Raw genomic sequence first — 18862 nt, 5'->3', positions numbered from 1 at the left:
ATAAACAAAATACATTTAAAAAAAAAACAACCTGAGAGTTAAGAGACCTTTGCTCAAAAACAGAAAATTGAAGACTGGAGTGAATGCTTTGAAAACATGAGCCACAGAAACACTAGAAAGGATTCAACATGGGGAGCCTACACCAACCCTAATAGCATTACATCTCTCAAAAGCCCTGAACATACTATAAAAGAACAGAGAGACACTGTTTCAAATGTATTTTCTGTGCAGTATACACAATTCTTCACTGAGTATTTGGACAGATAAATAATTGCAGAACAAGAGCTGTGGCTGGGGAACTTGTTGCCTATTTTACCCCACTTGTTTCAGAAATGTTTTAAATGTCATTAACAAGAAATTGTTCTGACATTAGTGGCGACTCGTCCCGAATATCTGTAACTAGGTTTGTGATTGACTTCAGAGTAAAAACACAAGAAAAGACTCACCTTTGCTGTTGCCGTCAGGGCCCCTCAGGATGGTGCACTCTTCAATGTTTCCAAAAGACTCAAAAAGCCGGCGCACGTCGTCCTCTGACTGCTGCTTATTGAGCATGCCCACAAATAGTTTTCTGTCTTCTGAAACAAAAGCAGCAGGTCATTACCATACTCAAGACAGCAGGGTCACTGCCACACTGAGGGTAGCAGCAGGTCATTACCATGCCCAAGACAGCAGGGTCACTGCCACACTGAGGGTAGCAGCAGGTCATTACCATGCTCAAGACAGCAGGGTCACTCATTACCATGCCAAGACAGCACTGAGGGTAGCAGCAGGTCATTACCATGCTCAAGACAGCAGGGTCACTGCCACACTGAGGGTAGCAGCAGGTCATTACCATGCTCAAGACAGCAGGGTCACTGCCACACTGAGGGTAGCAGCAGGTCATTACCATGCCCAAGACAGCAGGGTCACTGCCACACTGAGGGTAGCAGCAGGTCATTACCATGCTCAAGACACCAGGGTCACTGCCACACTGAGGGTAGCAGCAGGTCATTACCATGCTCAAGACAGCAGGGTCACTGCCACACTGAGGGTAGCAGGAGGTCATTACCATGCTCAAGACAGCAGGGTCACTGCCATACTGAGGGTAGCAGCAGGTCATTACCATGCTCAAGACAGCAGGGTCACTGCCACACTGAGGGTAGCAGCAGGTCATTACCATGCTCAAGACAGCAGGGTCACTGCCACACTGAGGGTAGCAGGAGGTCATTACCATGACACTGAGGGTCTGAGGGCTCAACAACACTGAGGTGATCATGAAACACAGCGCTGCACTGGGAGCCCAGAGGTACCTTCAAAACCTTGGCACTCCTCTTTTGAAGTGAATTTAAAACACTAGAAATCCATTGAACACATCAGCCGTTAACATGTATTCCATGCTATGCTCTCTTTGTAGGATCTGCACGATCTAATTAGAATAGACTAGTGCTACCCTACTGGATCACTATGGGAAGAATAATGTTGATTTGTTTGCTGTGTTTAGCATAGTGAAAGCATAAGTAAAGCATAGGTAACCATGGTAAAGCACAGAGATATGGTAAAGCATATTGTGAATAAATTGCAAACCATGGTAAGCGATGGTAAATGCATGGGGGGAAACTGCAAACTGACTGATTACTGTGCTGGGTTATTTTTAATGTCCTACATTTTGGACAGTGCTACTGACAAGACAAGGTGTGTTTGCTCTCTCCCCAACATTGCTCCCTGGCTAAACCCGTTCCCACTGTTTCAGGTTTTAAAACAAGATTTCTAAATAAACACATATGGTAAGTGCACAATTACAGGTAGCAATTTATTAGTTATATAATAATCCCCCCCTGCTGTTTTAATATACTCCAGGACACTTCTCTTTTGTCTGGGTCGTATTAAGCCGTGTGATACAGTATTAAATCTCTGCTGAAAAGGAGACATGACATCTATCTTCTGATGATTGACTTTCTAAATGTATTGCTACAGAGTGGAGGTCTAAATAAGGCTTCAAAGGAAGACAATGTCTCTATCAATTTATTGACACTGCTGCAAAACTGCTCCAGCAATCTGAGAGACAGTGGGAAATGGGCCTTGAAGACACGGATCACAACAAAACAGCCCTTACTTTTAGGATTGAGCATGTCTAGATTATTCATCTCTATGGAAACACAAGAAAATTGGATCACTGCTGTCCCCTGCGTGAGAGATCAGATTTAACTAATTAAGCCATATTTGTCATATTTGTACTGCGATGCACTCTTCACTGCTGAAGATAATACATCCACAAGACAATTTCAATGCAAAGCAAGTCAGCAAATACAGAGTACTTTCTCAATAAAACTAGAAACACAGAATACTTTCTCAATAAAACTAGAAACACAGAATACTTTCTCATTAGAACTACAAACACAGAATACTTTGTCAAAAAAACTACAAATACAGAATACTTTCTCAATCAAAATATGACAGTTAGCGGGAATGAAAATAAAGAAAACAACATGTATTCCGCAGTGTGCCAGAGTATTAGAGCGCTCACTAGCTCCCCCTCTCATGGACTACCTACATCTTGACACAAAGCTTTGTACCCCCTCTCCCTCCCCCCTGCTGCTGGGGTGGAGAAATGCAACGAGCACACATTCTCATCCTCCAGATTATGGGTAATGAATGTAATATTTCTAGTGAATGAATTGTCAGAGTCTTTGAGACCTACTTGTGATAAGCATTTATTAAACCAGGGTTTTATCCTTTCTGTTCTTATGAAATGGGCTCTTATATTTCCGATAGCTACCAGATTTGATAAATGGTTTATTTTGTGTAAAAGCTACTAGTCAGTGGAGTAAAATGATTTTCAGTCCCCGTCCCTTCTCTCTCTCTCTCTCTCTCTCTCTCTCTCTCTCTCTCTCTCTCTCTCTCTCTCTCTCTCTCTCTCTCTCACTTAACACACCAAGACCTAGAACAAGTTATCCAGAAGATGGGCTTTCAATCATCACACTTGTGTTTATACAAGTGAAACACTATAAAGTAAACACTAAATGCTTTTTTTGCAATATTCTTGCAGTCAAAATTACAAATTCCTTGCACCATCCAAGCAAAACCCTCATATTTTTTGTGTCATGAAATCCTTCCCCATCCTTGCATTCTCCATGCATAGATCTTACTTTAAACTTTATTAAACTTGTATGTATAGTCTTTTTTGTCTTGCATGGGTCTGTCCTGGTATTTCAGAGATGTACAGTTAAAGTTTTACTGAATGCCATAGGATAAGCAGGAAAAATTTGATGAAACCAGACACCTGCTACTGCTCTACCTTCCAGGCTCATGAGACACACAATGCCTGCTCTGGCGTTCCGAATTCAGACTGAAAACACCTAACCCAGATACCAGAATGGCAATATTCTAATCTCTGGCAGCAGCAGCAGCAATATTCTTAATTGCTTTCCATTCCCGACTCTGTTCCCCTGAAGCCTAACAAATCAATCGAGTCATGTCTCAATGAGAAATGCTAGGCTGTGTTGAATAATTGCTCTTTGTATTTCAGAAACATTCCGAATATTTCTTTTTTTTCAGGAGGGTGTCTGGTGTCAGCACCGATGCTGTCAATGTGCTCCTTGTCATTTTTGACAGTGCTGTTGACATTGCCACCAATATGTCAACAAGAGAAAAATCTAAGAGAATCGTTTAATCATGAACGCAACACACACCATTCCACTGGGGCACCCACACAGCTGGAGAACAGTGCTGAAACGCCCCATCTCAACTTGAAGAAATACCATGCTTTGTTTCTGAAACACTAGAGAACGTAACCGAATAAGCTAACAAGCTTGCTTCAGATAGCAACTTTTACACGTCCAGTAAAAAAAAAAAGAACTTCTGTGAGGAATACAGTGAGGTAACACGTCTTGAGTGCTGATGAGCTGAACACCTTTGTAACAAGCAGAGGCTGGGCATGATATGGTTATAGCTCCTTGTTTTCCACATCCCCTCATTACAGTTGCACAGTCACAAGAGCCCACTCATATAATCATATCAAATAATACGCTTTTTTTGCAGCAATTACAAATTCCTTGCACCATCCAAGCAAAACCCTCATATTTTTTGTGTCATGAAATCCTTCCCCATCCTTGCATTCTCCATGCATAGATCTTACTTTAAACTTTATTAAACTTGTATGTATAGTCTTTTTTGTCTTGCATGGGTCTGTCCTGGTATTTCAGAGATGTACAGTTAAAGTTTTACTGAATGCCATAGGATAAGCAGGAAAAATTTGATGAAACCAGACACCTGCTACTGCTCTACCTTCCAGGCTCATGAGACACACAATGCCTGCTCTGGCGTTCCGAATTCAGACTGAAAACACCTAACCCAGATACCAGAATGGCAATATTCTAATCTCTGGCAGCAGCAGCAGCAATATTCTTAATTGCTTTCCATTCCCGACTCTGTTCCCCTGAAGCCTAACAAATCAATCGAGTCATGTCTCAATGAGAAATGCTAGGCTGTGTTGAATAATTGCTCTTTGTATTTCAGAAACATTCCGAATATTTCTTTTTTTTCAGGAGGGTGTCTGGTGTCAGCACCGATGCTGTCAATGTGCTCCTTGTCATTTTTGACAGTGCTGTTGACATTGCCACCAATATGTCAACAAGAGAAAAATCTAAGAGAATCGTTTAATCATGAACGCAACACACACCATTCCACTGGGGCACCCACACAGCTGGAGAACAGTGCTGAAACGCCCCATCTCAACTTGAAGAAATACCATGCTTTGTTTCTGAAACACTAGAGAACGTAACCGAATAAGCTAACAAGCTTGCTTCAGATAGCAACTTTTACACGTCCAGTAAAAAAAAAAAGAACTTCTGTGAGGAATACAGTGAGGTAACACGTCTTGAGCGCTGATGAGCTGAACACCTTTGTAACAAGCAGAGGCTGGGCATGATATGGTTATAGCTCCTTGTTTTCCACATCATTACAGTTGCAAGTCACAAGAGCCCACTCATTGTCATATCAAATAATACGCTCAGGTCATTGCATAATAAAGCATATTAAGAAACATGGCAAACCAGAGTAAACTATGGTAAATGCAAAGTATAACCATGGGTAAAGCATAATAAAACTGCAAAAATACCATGCAGAAATACCACGGTAACCCTTTATAAGGGATATACAAAAAGAAAAAATAAATAAGTAATGGGGCTCAACTGCTGCGGGGTGATTTCTGAATTGCGTGTGAACCCTCTGAGCTGTGCAGTCACACCAGCCCCAGCCTCGTTCACTCGTCTCCATTCTGAGAGCTGATTGGGGTGCTGAGAAACAGAGGATGAGATCCGAGCCTCATGCGCTTTCAAACTCATGCACATTGTGGGTGGTAACAGGATGCTCTTTAAAGGTTAATTGCTTGTTAATTTCCTGCTCGTGGCCCGGTCACTCAGCGACGCCACAGTGAGGAGCCTCTCTGTCTGTCTGAGCAGCATCTCAAAGCCTTGCCGTCACGTGGCCTGGCCCTGCCATGTGCTGCTGAAGCAGGTTATCAATGTGTGATTCGTCTGGTTTCAGACGTATGTGTTAAAGCGGCTGTCTGCAGGCTCATGACCTGCTTGCTACCAGGGTTGTGCTTCCATTCCACTGGTGGTTTTGTGAAATCGGAACTGGGATCATTTGCTCCCTGCAGCCCATGTTGCGGGGAGAGCCGGTTGCATGGGTACTCGCTACCAGGCCCCTTGTAAAGTCACCGATATCCACTTACATTTGCAAACACACCTTCTAATCTTACTTTACATCCTCTATTTGTGTCTCTATTATTATTATTATTATTAATCAGTCATTTAGCAGATGCTTTTATCCAAAGCGACTTACAGAGACCAGGCGATGAACTACGCTGCACAGTCACTTACAATAGGACCTCGGTTTTTACGTCTCATCTGAAGGACAGAGCACAAGGAGGTTATGTGGCTTCCTCAGGGTCACACACAGCGAGTCAGTGGCTGAGCTGGGATTGAACAAGGAACCTCCTGGTAACAATCCCCTTTCTTTAACCACTGGACCACCAAGCCCCCTAGATTTTGTTTGTCAAGTAAGTGCAACCACGTGAGAGTGCTCTGGCACCTTTCCCTGCCATTGCCAGCTGTCCTGGCATTCCTCCTAATGCTCTCCCTGATGCCTCTGCCAGCCTCTCGAGGTTCAAGGGTGCAACTTAACATCCCTTTCACGAGGACCAGCCCAGTTAAAGGCTGGTGTTAGTGGAGCCGATGCTTTAACACGGCCAGTTTACACTGTAATATGTTTTAAATTACCAGAGCTCTTAAATGCCATTTGACAATATTGATTACTGCCCTAATTGATGTGCTATTTCTAATGTATTGGTAGGTGTCAGTGTATCTCAGGCCTGTGCTGTTGAAGTGTTATGACTGGTAGCAAGAAGAAAGATAATTAGTTTCCTTTGTTTCTGCCAGTGATGTTGATGTCAAAATGAAACAGTGATACAATCAGACATGATTCTCAGCTACAAATCATATACATGCTTATTATTTTCTGTTAAATTTGTTGTGCAAATCACATTTATGAGACTCTCGAGCTTTTATGTAATAAACAAAATAGAATAGTTTTATGAACAAGAAAAGTTTTATTGCCTCAAAATAGGGATTTTATTTTAAAAGTAAAATGAGAGTCTGTTCAATAATAAAATGAGAAAGTCTGTTCAATAATAAAATCTAATTTTGTGAGAGCAGCCCATTCTGTTGCAAAACTAAACCAGTTTTTTATTCCACACAACGAGCTTCTCAATCATATTTTTGTGTAATTCAAACGCAGGCTCTGGTAACTCTTTCTCCACCTCTCTCTCTCTTACTCTGATACACTTGACATTTGACTGCATTCCTCATAACTCTGATTGGTTGACTGCCCTATTTTTCATTCCTTTCTTTTGTCTGAATACATTAAAAGTGCATAAGCAATGTTTCACTTTTTCCTGATGTTTTTTTCCACAGCACCACTACATATATTTATTTTACTGCAAACAAATATTAATATTAATAAATTACAGTGTCAAAATACGATTTTTAGCTGATGCACAAGGTATCCATACTGTATGCCCAACTCCTGGCTCCCAGTCTCCCAGCTCTAACTACTAGACCACATTCCTTCCCAGTCCTCAGCTCTAACCACTAGATCACACTGCCTCCCAGTCCCTCAACACTAAGCATTAGACCACACTCCTTCCCAGTCTTCAGCTATAACCACTAGACCACACTGCCTCCCAGTCCCTCAGCTTATACCACACTAGTCTTCAGCTAACCACTAGACCACACTGCCTCCCAGTCCTCAGCTCTAACCATTAGACCACACTGCTTCCCAGTCTTCAGCTATAACCACTAGACCACACTCCTTCCCAGTCTTCAGCTATAACCACTAGACCACACTCCTTCCCAGTCTTCAGCTCTAACCACTAGACCACACTCCTTCCCAGTCTTCAGCTATAACCACTAGACCACACTCCTTCCCAGTCTTCAGCTATAACCACTAGACCACACTCCTTCCTAGTCTTCAGCTATAACCACTAGACCACACTCCTTCCTAGTCTTCAGCTATAACCACTAGACCACACTCCTTCCTAGTCTTAAGCTCTAACCACTAGACCACACTCCTTCCTAGTCTTAGCTAACCACTAGACCACACTCCTTCCTAGTCTTCAGCTATAACCACTAGACCACACTCCTTCCTAGTCTTCAGCTATAACCACTAGACCACACTCCTTCCCAGTCTTCAGCTATAACCACTAGACCACACTCCTTCCTAGTCTTCAGCTATAACCACTAGACCACACTCCTTCCTAGTCTTCAGCTATAACCACTAGACCACACTCCTTCCCAGTCTTCAGCTATAACCACTAGACCACACTCCTTCCCAGTCTTCAGCTATAACCACTAGACCACACTCCTTCCTAGTCTTAAGCTATAACCACTAGACCACACTCCTTCCTAGTCTTCAGCTATAACCACTAGACCACACTCCTTCCTAGTCTTCAGCTATAACCACTAGACCACACTCCTTCCTAGTCTTCAGCTATAACCACTAGACCACACTCCTTCCTAGTCTTCAGCTATAACCACTAGACCACACTCCTTCCCAGTCTTCAGCTATAACCACTAGACCACACTCCTTCCTAGTCTTCAGCTATAACCACTAGACCACACTCCTTCCTAGTCTTAAGCTATAACCACTAGACCACACTCCTTCCTAGTCCTCAGCTCTAACCATTAGACCACACTGCCTCCTGGCTCCCAGTCCTCAGCTCTAACAACTAGACCACACTGCCTATTTAAATTGTTGTGATAAGTTTGCATATAAACTGGTCTTTTGACAGTTTTAAAAAAAAAAATATCTTTGCAATTTATTTTTTCAGCAGCTCTGTAGTGAGCTCATGACCCCTCCACCGATTCGTTTTATTTCAGATGGTAAAATCTTCTCTCATTCCATGCAAACTGCATCCATCTTAACAGGAGTCGATAGAGACCCGTTTTAGTGAGCAATTTCACTGTCACCAAGCTGTAAAATGTAATTTCTCTGTGAGGGCAGATTTGATAAAGGATTGTTAGTGTCACCTTTCATCCCTCTCCCTCTCTCTCTTTGCACATTCAACAACGATAGCTTTCCTTTTCTTTTCTTTTTTTTACAAAATGGTATTAACAGTAATCAGCTGCAATATACTGCCGGGTAGGGTGCAGAGCAATGCATTCTGACAGTGGAACATTTGTACAGGAGCATGTTGTTTCTTGGGGGAAGGGATGGGGAATGCAGCTATTTTATTTTTTATGATGATTTTTAATATGATTTTATTTTCTTCTTGATAATCAAGGTTTTTTTTTTATATCCCTTCTATTACAAATCACTTATGAGAAATCAACCAATCACCATTAAGTGTTTGCCAACATTCCACTGCATCTTATCTTGTTTACAGATGTCATTCCTGCACAGAACATTCACTCAATTCCAAAGTAAAAAAAAAAACCCAAAAAACATCTTTTTATGCTTTACAGTTTTTCCCACATACAACATCAGTTTTAGTAATTTTGAATAATTTATAAACAGTTATAATGTCATGCACATGGTGTCTCTTTTTATAGCAGAAATAGTTTGCTTTCAACTTTGCTTCGTGCTCCACTCTTACTAAATGAAATCCCACAGATGACACATTAACTCATATTTGAATGCAGATTTTTACAGCGCTAAACTGAGAAACTGGAGGTGTGGTGTGAGAGAGACAGGGACACGCTATAAATAGAAAGACATGAGTCACAGAGCACTGCAGTTTGGCAAATGATGAGCTCCACATTATCACAGCTTCCACTCTGGCCCATAGGTGGTGCTCCAAAGGTTTCAGTCAATGCTGTTCTATCAAGTTTGCATTTGATTCAATTACAGCTCTTGGAAGGATGTTTATCTGTAACTTCAAATGCATCCAATCACAAATTCAGTCAGGAAACTCATGCAACACATTATTTATTAAAACATACACTAGCCAACGACTACATTATACATAATTTACACTACATCCTTTGGCCTTTCCAGGTACCCCTGCCCATATATTAGCTTGCAGATAAGAGCAGAGGCTGACCATAGACCATAGTTCAATGCACAGGATGACATCTATACACAGGTTAAGATGTGCTGGAATTTGAACTGTGATTGGTTGATTCTAAAGAGCGGTGGATTTTCAGAGTTTACTGATGGTTGAGGTTTGTCTGCTAGGTTCTGTAGCTGTCAAGTGTCTTTGCTATTTCTCCCATTGCAGAGAGACAGGTTTGCCCCCCTCCTCCCTGTCTGTCTCTGTTCTCTCTCTTTGCCAGGATCTACTTCACCCACTGTGATGTCATTGTTTTACTGATTTCCTAGCGCAATTCATTCGTAACAAAGCTGAGTTCGAGAAACGCTCCACAAATAAACAACACAAACTTTTCAGATTTTCTGCAGGGTGCAGCCATTTTATCTGGCACTAGTAGGAAACAGAATAGACACTTCATGAAACAATGTAGTGCAAATGAGCTAAAGACTAACTACAAGATCCAGAGCGGAAAGAGATGTATAAAAATGGGCATGTATCCCCCCCTTTTGTGAAAAATAAATATACTTCCCTTCCCTTCTTGCTCTCCAGCCCCTCTTTCTTTGCTTCACGTTATCTGTCTGCTGAAGCAGAAGGAAAGGTTACAGGGGTAGGCTCCCAGGTCCCAGGTTCGCTCAGACCCCAGTGTACCCTTTACACTCCCCAGGCCCACAGTGGAGTGATCAAACAGAACGTCTCCCCTTCGAAACAGACGTCAAGCCACATTACAGAGGACACAAGCCAACTGCTTTCCTTTCAAGTCCTGGGCTCTGTGCTCTGTAACTAGAACCTTGTCCTAAATTGATTTCTCTTTTTTTATCCCTCATACTTTGTAAATAATTGATGCGACAGAGCCTGGGTTTTCTGTATTCTCTCTTATTTCTTTTCCTTTTTGTAAAGCAAAAAAGCATTTGCGTGATTAGAGGTTGCTCAGGATCTCTTGGGCTCCAGTTACTTCACAGTTCGGGGGCTTTGAAGGACTTTAAAATCCCTGGCATAACCCAGGACCTTCTGTGCTGTGCTTAACGTGTTGTTTAGGGTTCACTGTAACAAACCCAAACTTTGTTTACTGAAGTTCCCCACTGTGTGGCGAGGAGGCTGGGTTTTTCATTGGGTTCATTTCAGAATTGAGAAGCTGCCTGGGCTGGCTGTGAGGGAAGAGACAGTGTTTAATTACCAGAGCAGACAGAGGCTGGCAGCGCAGTTTGTTTTGGCCCATGACTTTATGAACGCAGATTTGTTTTGTAGACACGCTGTGTTCATTGTGTGCAGTGGGTGGCACTGGCTCGGCTTCCCCCCTGCTGTGTAAACGTCACTCTGTGGCACGCTGCGTGTGTAAGACCTGACGCTCAGCTGTGCCAGTCTACGGGGGGAGGGGGCATTCCTGTTGAGGTGGTTTACAGTTTATTACAGTAGGCTGAACCCTTGTAAAAGTTTCCCACAGTAAAATCATAGCAAAGTGTAAAGAAAAGTAGGGATAGCATGGTAGTGAATAGGTAAGCATTGCAAAGCCCAGAGAGGCAAGGTAAAGCATATTCAAAAATAGAACCATGGTATAGGTTTACTTATAGAACATTAATTGGTAAAGTTCCAGTTTCTCTTCTGACATTATCTCAAACTTTTAGATCTGAAGCTTTCATTAAATTTGTTGTATAAGCTGTACTTATGGTAGATTCTGCAGCAGCAGACAGTTGAAAAATTATTATTTTATTTTATTTGTAATGGATGATCATTGCATGTTTTTCTTTGCTGCAGTCTGCACCTTCTTTGGCAGGTCTCCAGTATAAGCCTGTATTATTTATTTAATCAGTTCCATTGAGATGCACATTTTATGTCCAATGCCACAGATGGAATTGTCACTTCAACCGGGGTAAAATGGCTCCCACAGTGCTTGGTTATATACCTATGGGAACATTTTCAAAGCTTTTTTCTCCAGTCTTTTACAAAACTGCCGCAAAACCTGCAGAATTTGCAATGGAAAATCTCCAATAAACTCTTCAGGAGGGAACAATTTACCAGCACACCCTAGTAGTCATTTTTATATTGGTCAAAAAACACACATTTCACTTTGCCCAGGCATGCTCAGAGACCTTGCGCTCAGGCCAAATATGCTGGTGACTTTTAAAAATGCAGAATGAGTGCAGAAACAGCCATAAATGATGATTAAGAACACTTATCAAGGGATGACAAACAGATGGGATAGTTAAATATTATCCATATTTAGATGGTTCCTTACAACTTTCAGTGATTACATTGCAATTGCAAGCACAGGTAACGCCTGTAGCTACTAGCCAAGGTGCTCTTGTTAAATAGATAAGATATACAGTACAATAATCCTTAAGCAATTCCAGAATTCAACAGAATATCAGCAGGATTCCCCTGCCGGCCAGTCAGCCAGCCAGCCAGCCAGCCAGGCTCTAACAACTCGTTACATTGAGGCAAACCCAGTCCAGTCCAGTCAGAAAGAAGAGAGACTGGGGGCTGCATTCCCCCCACTGGGGCATCTCCCAAAAGCCAAAACTTTAAAGGTGCAGAGCTTGTATAAAGAAGGAACCATTATAGTACAACCAACATTACTAACACTTTGTCTGCGGAAAAAAAAAAAAAAAACTGTTGTTATACTCCTCACAAACCTGATTTTCTTGTAAGAAATATACATGTTCGATTTTTATAAATTAATATATATATATATATATATATATATATATATATATATATATATATATATATATATATATATATATATATATATATATATATATATCATTATATATATATATATATATGGCACAGCCACGAGGGCTCTTCATACGTTCAGGTAACGGGTTGACGATATTAAGTGAACATTGCCACTAAACAAACCCCCCGTAACATTTTTTTTTGGCGGACATTCCAGTTCGAGTATGCGTTGAAGTGGCTCGCGTCTGCAACCCGACAATTCACAGTTTAGTTTATTTTGCACTGAGCACTCATCACTTTATTCAGTTCATATTTTAATAAATGTACACGTTTTGACACTCAATAAGTCTTGTATCTTACCTATTAGTCTGCATGTTCAGTAAGACTTTTCAAAGGATTTGGGGGACCTTTGCACATGTTAAGAACTGTCCCTTTAGCACTCTCACAGCTTTGTGTTTCGTGTACCATTACCAGTGGATTTAATTTAGTTTATTAGATACTGACATTAACGCATTAAAAATGTACCAAGCGTTCCTGTCAAGTGTATAGAGGTTTTGATGGCATTAGATGATGACTGCAAGTGGAAATGCTGTCTACGGTTTGATTATTTTTGTGACAGCGCAAGAATATTTTTACAAAATGTAATTTTGCACATTTGGTCCTTTTTGTTAGAGTACATGATAAAATGCATATGTTAACATGCATGACAGCTCTAAAGGAATGTGATGTTCTCCTGTAGCAGCTCATTAGGGTGGTGTCTCAAGCAAGTTGCTGGCTTTAATCCCAGGTACACTGCTTCTGCTTGATCCTCTCAGTTTTGCTTGATCCTGCATTGGAGGGGTGGTGTTTTCAGCTTGGTTCAGTTGAAAGGCGCTGTTTGAAGTCTTACAGAAGCATGGAAATACACACACAAGTATTCCCAAAGCAACAGCACATGGGAATACATCCTCCGCGGAGTAGATACCGTGTGGAGAAATTCTCCCAGCTTTTCATACTGAGAAGCACAAATATTCTTAGCTCTTTATCAAGTTGTATGTAAAGTATCTAAATAGGACCTTGGAAGACACATACTTGTCCAATACTTTTAGGAAATATTGAAATTAGCACAATTAGCTGGACTGCAATATTTGATGAGGCAAAACCTGATTTAGCAATTTTTGCTTTAAGCAAGTCAATAGTATATATATATTTTTGCCGAATGTCACTATGACTGCTGCAAGCATATCAGCAAGTTTGCTATGTTTAACAAAAAAATAAACCAACTAATCAGATGCTGAAGGATGGACAGAGAGATAGATAGATAGATAAACAAATAGACACATAGATAGATAGATAGACAGTACACAGATATATAGATAGACAGTAGATAGATAGATAGATAGATAGATAGATAGATAGATAGATAGATAGATAGATAGATAGATAGATAGATAGATAGATAGATAGATAGATAGATAGATAGATAGATAGATAGATAGATAGATAGACAGTAGATAGATAGATAGATAGATAGATAGATAGATAGATAGATAGATAGATAGATAGATAGATAGATAGATAGATAGATAGATAGATACTTTTTTTTACTTTTTGAAAAAACTTTATTTAACAATTAAATAGAATACACAAAATCAATATTTATAAAACAGATATTATCATGAAATCAATTCAGATCCACCCAAGGTGAACAAAACAATACATAAAATATTATAGATACATAAAAATTCACATCACAGATACTCCTCCAGATCACCATCCTTAACAGCACACACCACACTGTCTACACACCAGGCTTCCTCAAACACTGCTATATTATGCATTGCTTTATAGAAATTAAAATCCAGTCTAACCCGTGTTAACACAAGCATTCTAAAAATGACAAAAGGATCAGTATTTAAAATGTCATTCATTTTGTTTTTTCTGCTCTTTAAAATTGCTAATTTGGCCTGTCCAAAATTCAAATAAAATTCACCAGCTAGATTGAGTACTTTCTCTTTTTACAATACTTAAAACCAAAAATAAAAAGCACCTCAGAGAACACAAAACCCAATCCAGCAAGCAATTCCATCAGAGCAGCAAACAAAGGTTTTAATCTGGAGCAGAACACAAAACAATGGTAAACAGTCTCCCTCTGTGAGCAAAATGGACAGGAATCTTTCAGCTCGGGGTTTATGATGCTCACAAAGGAGTTAACGGCAGTGATGGCATGTAAGATCCTCCACTGCAGATCCCCCGATCTTTTTGGCAGTGGTGGCTTATACAGGGTTCTCCAAGCTGGCACTATCTGTTCCGCCCCCCCCCAGCCTCTCTCTCCAGTGTGTGTCCGGTATTGCCCTGAGCTGCTGCTGGTAACGGCCCTTTACACACACCCTATACAGCTGCTTCCCCTCTACTGTACACAGAGGGAGATCTCTCAGACCCTCTACAGTCAGTAAATAACCCTGCTCATCAGAAGCTTGACTGATTGCTGGGGACACCAACAGTGATGGAAAGGGATAATCCGTGTGCGGAACTCTCTGATCCCTGAACAGCTGGCTTAAGAGCTCCAGCCCCTCACCATGGAGAGCATCACGCACCTGGGTGAGGAAACGCTCAGCAGTGCGGACAGACCGCATCCCCAGAGCCGACGCTAACCACTGAGGAGTCACCCAGCTGTAGGTGTTGAAATCTAAAAGGGCTTTAAGCTTTACAACACCTGTCTTCACTAACATATGTATAAAAGTAGCAGACTGAACAATATCACACTTCAAGAATGTATTATATATTAACGGTTCTTCTAGGAGCCAATCAAGGCTAATATTTTCAGTGCTCCTCTGCTCAATACTCACCCACTGCCATGCCCTCAGCAGGCTCTTATAGTAGTCTGGCAGTCGGTCCATCTCCAGTTTACCCATTTCTAGTAGAAAAAGACCCCTATCCAGACCCAGCCTCCCCACCTGCTGCAGGAAGGCACAGGCAAACTGCCTCCACGGGAGGTCCTCAGTGCAATACAGCAGCCTCTGCAGGGCCTGTAACCTAAAAGCCTCCATCCTGCTAGAAAGGTCTATGAGTCCCTGCCCCCCCTCAGCCAGAGGCAGGTACAGCACACTCTGTCTGATCCAATGCACCCCATCCCAGAAAAACTCCAGTATCACAGCCTGAACCAGTTTTACTAAAGACTGTGGGGGCTCCAAGCAGATGAACCTGTGCCACAAGCTAGAGGCCACCAAGTTATTAATAAGTACCCTACCTCTATAGGAGATCTGGGGAAGCAGCCCTTTCCACCGCTGTAACCTGCCTTTCACCTTCTCCACCATTCCCTCCCAATTCCTCTGCACTGTGCTGTCATCCCCGAGATGGACACCCAGATAAAGGAGCCCACCCCTGCTCCACTGCAATCCAGCAGGTAAAACTGGAGGACAATAACCCTTCCAGTCACCCAGAAGCACTGCACTACTCTTATCCCAGTATACTTTAGCAGATGACAGCTTCTCAAACAGTCTTTGACAGGTGCCTACACTGTCAACATCAGTTTGGTTGTTAACAAATACAGCAATCTCACCAGAGCCCCCTGCACCTTTAAGTCCAGCAGATCTGCTAACCCCCTTTTTTACATTTCAGGCCCTCAATCAGCCTTTCATTTGGGCTGGACTCCAGAGCTCTCTCGAGCTGTAGGATGTCCTCCTCCAGCTCTCTCATGGTTTTATTTAAGCTCTTTGTGACGTTTCTAGTATACTGCTGACAAAAAGATCGAGTCTGCACCTTCCCTACATCCCACCATTGCCGCAACATCTCCATCTCTCCCAAAAAAAATTAAAAACTTTCCTAAAATGCTCATCATTAATAAAAGCAGTATTAAAATGCCAGTATGCATTTTGTATTCTCAGAGAGGGGAGCAACACACTTACAGAAACTAAACTGTGATCTGACAGGCTTGTAGGGCTGATAAAACAAGATTTAAAAATGTTTACATTATGTTTAACAGTGTAAAACCGGTCCAATCTAGCCATAGAAACATCAGTGCCATGTGTTTTAACCCATGTGTATTGCCTATCCTTTGCATTAATGTTTCTCCACACATCAACTAGTTCCATATAGTTTTCAATCCTAACCAGTTCCCTGGCAGACTGGGGATGTGGCTCAATGTGATTCCGGTCTAATCTACTATCAGATGTACAATTAAAATCCCCACCTAAAACTAACACCTCATCAGTTTTACATTTGACCAACATACATTCAAGCCTCTGGAGGAAGCTTACTCTCTCCCTACCATCTGTAGGTGCATAAACATTAACAAAAACAAAGACTCTGCCTTCAACCACCGCTTGGACTCTGAGTAGCCGTCCTTGTATGACTTCACAGGCAATTACATAGATTGGTTTAAACCCCTCAGAAAACAAAATGCTAACCCCAGCACTCACATTAGTTCCATTACTGAAAAAAACATCCCCTTTCCAATCCTTTTCCCAATCAACCTGATTTCCCCCATCTATGTGAGTCTCCTGCAAAAACGTAACATGCAGATTTTTCTGCGAGATAAATTCAAACAATGTGGCTCTTTTAAAAGCATTTCTACAGCCATTAATATTAAGGCACCCGATATTAAAGCTAGCCATTGCAGAGTTTGAAAAGGAAACACATTGATATTCAGAAAAGAAAAACAAGCAGACAGTAAAGAGAAAGAGTATTAGGAGTGTACTGGGCATCAGGACTGACTGTGTTTAACATTGCCACGGAGTTTGCTCGATATGTATTTCAGGAGCACTAGCTCCTGAGTACTAAACGTTTCTTGAGCAGAAACGATTTGTTTTAAACCTCGTACTGAGCTCAGAAACAAATCAATATCGGGAAAAAAATCCTCAACATCAATTCCCCTTCGCCCTTTCGTCTGCTCCAGGAAATCCTTTATGCACTGTACCCTCCCCGGGGTTTATACGCGCCCAGCGATTGCGATGCTTGAGAGGAATCAGTGAGAATGCCTTCATCCTCACTGTCTCCAGCGGGATTGTCTGTCACTGTGCTGACAGCCTGCATGCTGCACGTCTCTGCAGAGCTCTCAGGCTCCATACCAACACTGCTGCCGTCAGAAGAAACGCTGCGTTTTTTTTTGTGACAGCACTGCCCTCTGTTTTACTCACCCTTTTTTTCCCCGGCAATCTAAAAGCCTCACTATCCTCTACGAACTTTACCCCTTCTACCTGTATCTGAACATCACCCCGCACACTAGCAACCATTCCTGTGTCCATTTGCTCACTCTCTCCCTCTGTTCCGTGACTTTCTGTGCTCTCATTGTCTTTTGCTGTATCTTGTGCTTTGGTTTGGCTTTCCGCACCCAACACAGCGCCACTGCCTGGCTCCTGGGGCTCAGCTGCCCCCCCGTTACTAGCCTGCTCGCCCTCCGAGCTGCCCGCAGGTACTGATCCGCCATCGAGCCCAGCACCGGCCGGTCCTGGCTTCTGCTTATCAGTCGTCTCGTCTCCCTTACTCCCATCCTGCTCCCTACTCTCTTTCTAGGGACAGTTTTTCACCAGGTGACCTTCAGTCCCACACCTGAAACACTGCATTCTGTCAGAGGTTGCATAAATAACATAATCACTGCCATCCATCTTAAACTTAAGCGTGATGTTAAGATCTTCACCGATGTTTTCTAGAATCATAAACAACTGCCTTCTGAATGAACGGGGAAACATTAGAGAGGGTGATTTTCCTAGCCGGGACAGCTAAAGGAATTACGGAGAGAAAAGTATTATTGACAACAATCCTCTTTTCTGCAACCATAGACACTAGCTCCACTGTACCTAAAAAAATCGCAATCGATCCGCTCATGCGAGAAGCCGATTTTACGTTGTCACAACCGACTACCTCCCCAATAGCGAGCACACATTCCTCCAAAGGGATAAACCCCTCGGCGGAAACTTTAACTCCATGCCGGCTGGTTAACCTTTCAAAAGAATAGTTTGGCGGCGGCCTCCCTCCTGTGCCGACCATCCTGCCCGCTGTCGCTGACAGAGCGTCAGCTCAGCACATAGAACTGTTCACCAGTACACTTCAAACAAGAAATGCAAAACAATATAAAAACAAACAAGAGGAAAAGACCGACAAACCTGCCAGCAGCGTTCAAGCACACACCACCACTCCACACTGCTCTCACGCTGCCAGGCAAAACAAGTCGAGATAAATATACAGTAGATAGATAGATAGACAGTAGATAGATAGATATATATATATAGATAGATAGATAGATAGATAGATAGATAGATAGATAGATAGATAGATAGATGGATAGATGGTAACTGCCGGATACACTAAATTTATTTATGAATTATGTATATATATATATATATATATATATATATATATATATATATATATATATATATATATATATATATATATATATATATATATATACAATAAATACAGTGAAATTAGGTCCTTAAAAAAGCAGTTTTATACACTTTAGGTTGGCGGTAGTAAGATCCACCATTGTTAAGATTGACACAAGACTGAGTTACACCTGACAGTTAAGCAGCCTCCTCTCACTGCAGCCGTGCCAATCTGGCAGGGCTTTATTAACATCCCATTGCAGCAGTAGTGTTGTGTTCTTTACCTTGCACACTTTGTCACTTTGCACAGGAA

At 41.8% G+C, this 18862-nt stretch overlaps 1 protein-coding gene across 4 annotated transcripts in view; it reads right to left on the bottom strand.

Moving 5' to 3' along the window:
- LOC121306952 (CUGBP Elav-like family member 4) overlaps nucleotides 1-18862 on the bottom strand; it is a 257276-nt gene that overhangs the window by 46124 nt on the left and 192290 nt on the right. For 3 of the 4 annotated variants that reach the window (XM_041239007.1, XM_041238979.1, XM_041238987.1), the window contains exon 4: nucleotides 447-575. In XM_041239007.1, the coding sequence (XP_041094941.1) occupies nucleotides 447-575 (129 nt within the window). The remainder of the gene's footprint in view (nucleotides 1-446; nucleotides 576-18862) is intronic. The other variant, XM_041238996.1, reaches the window with a different exon arrangement.

Source organism: Polyodon spathula, chromosome 2 (genome assembly GCF_017654505.1).
Source record: "Polyodon spathula isolate WHYD16114869_AA chromosome 2, ASM1765450v1, whole genome shotgun sequence".
Classification (NCBI taxonomy): domain Eukaryota; kingdom Metazoa; phylum Chordata; class Actinopteri; order Acipenseriformes; family Polyodontidae; genus Polyodon; species Polyodon spathula.
This window is presented reverse-complemented; position numbering and strand designations above follow the sequence as displayed.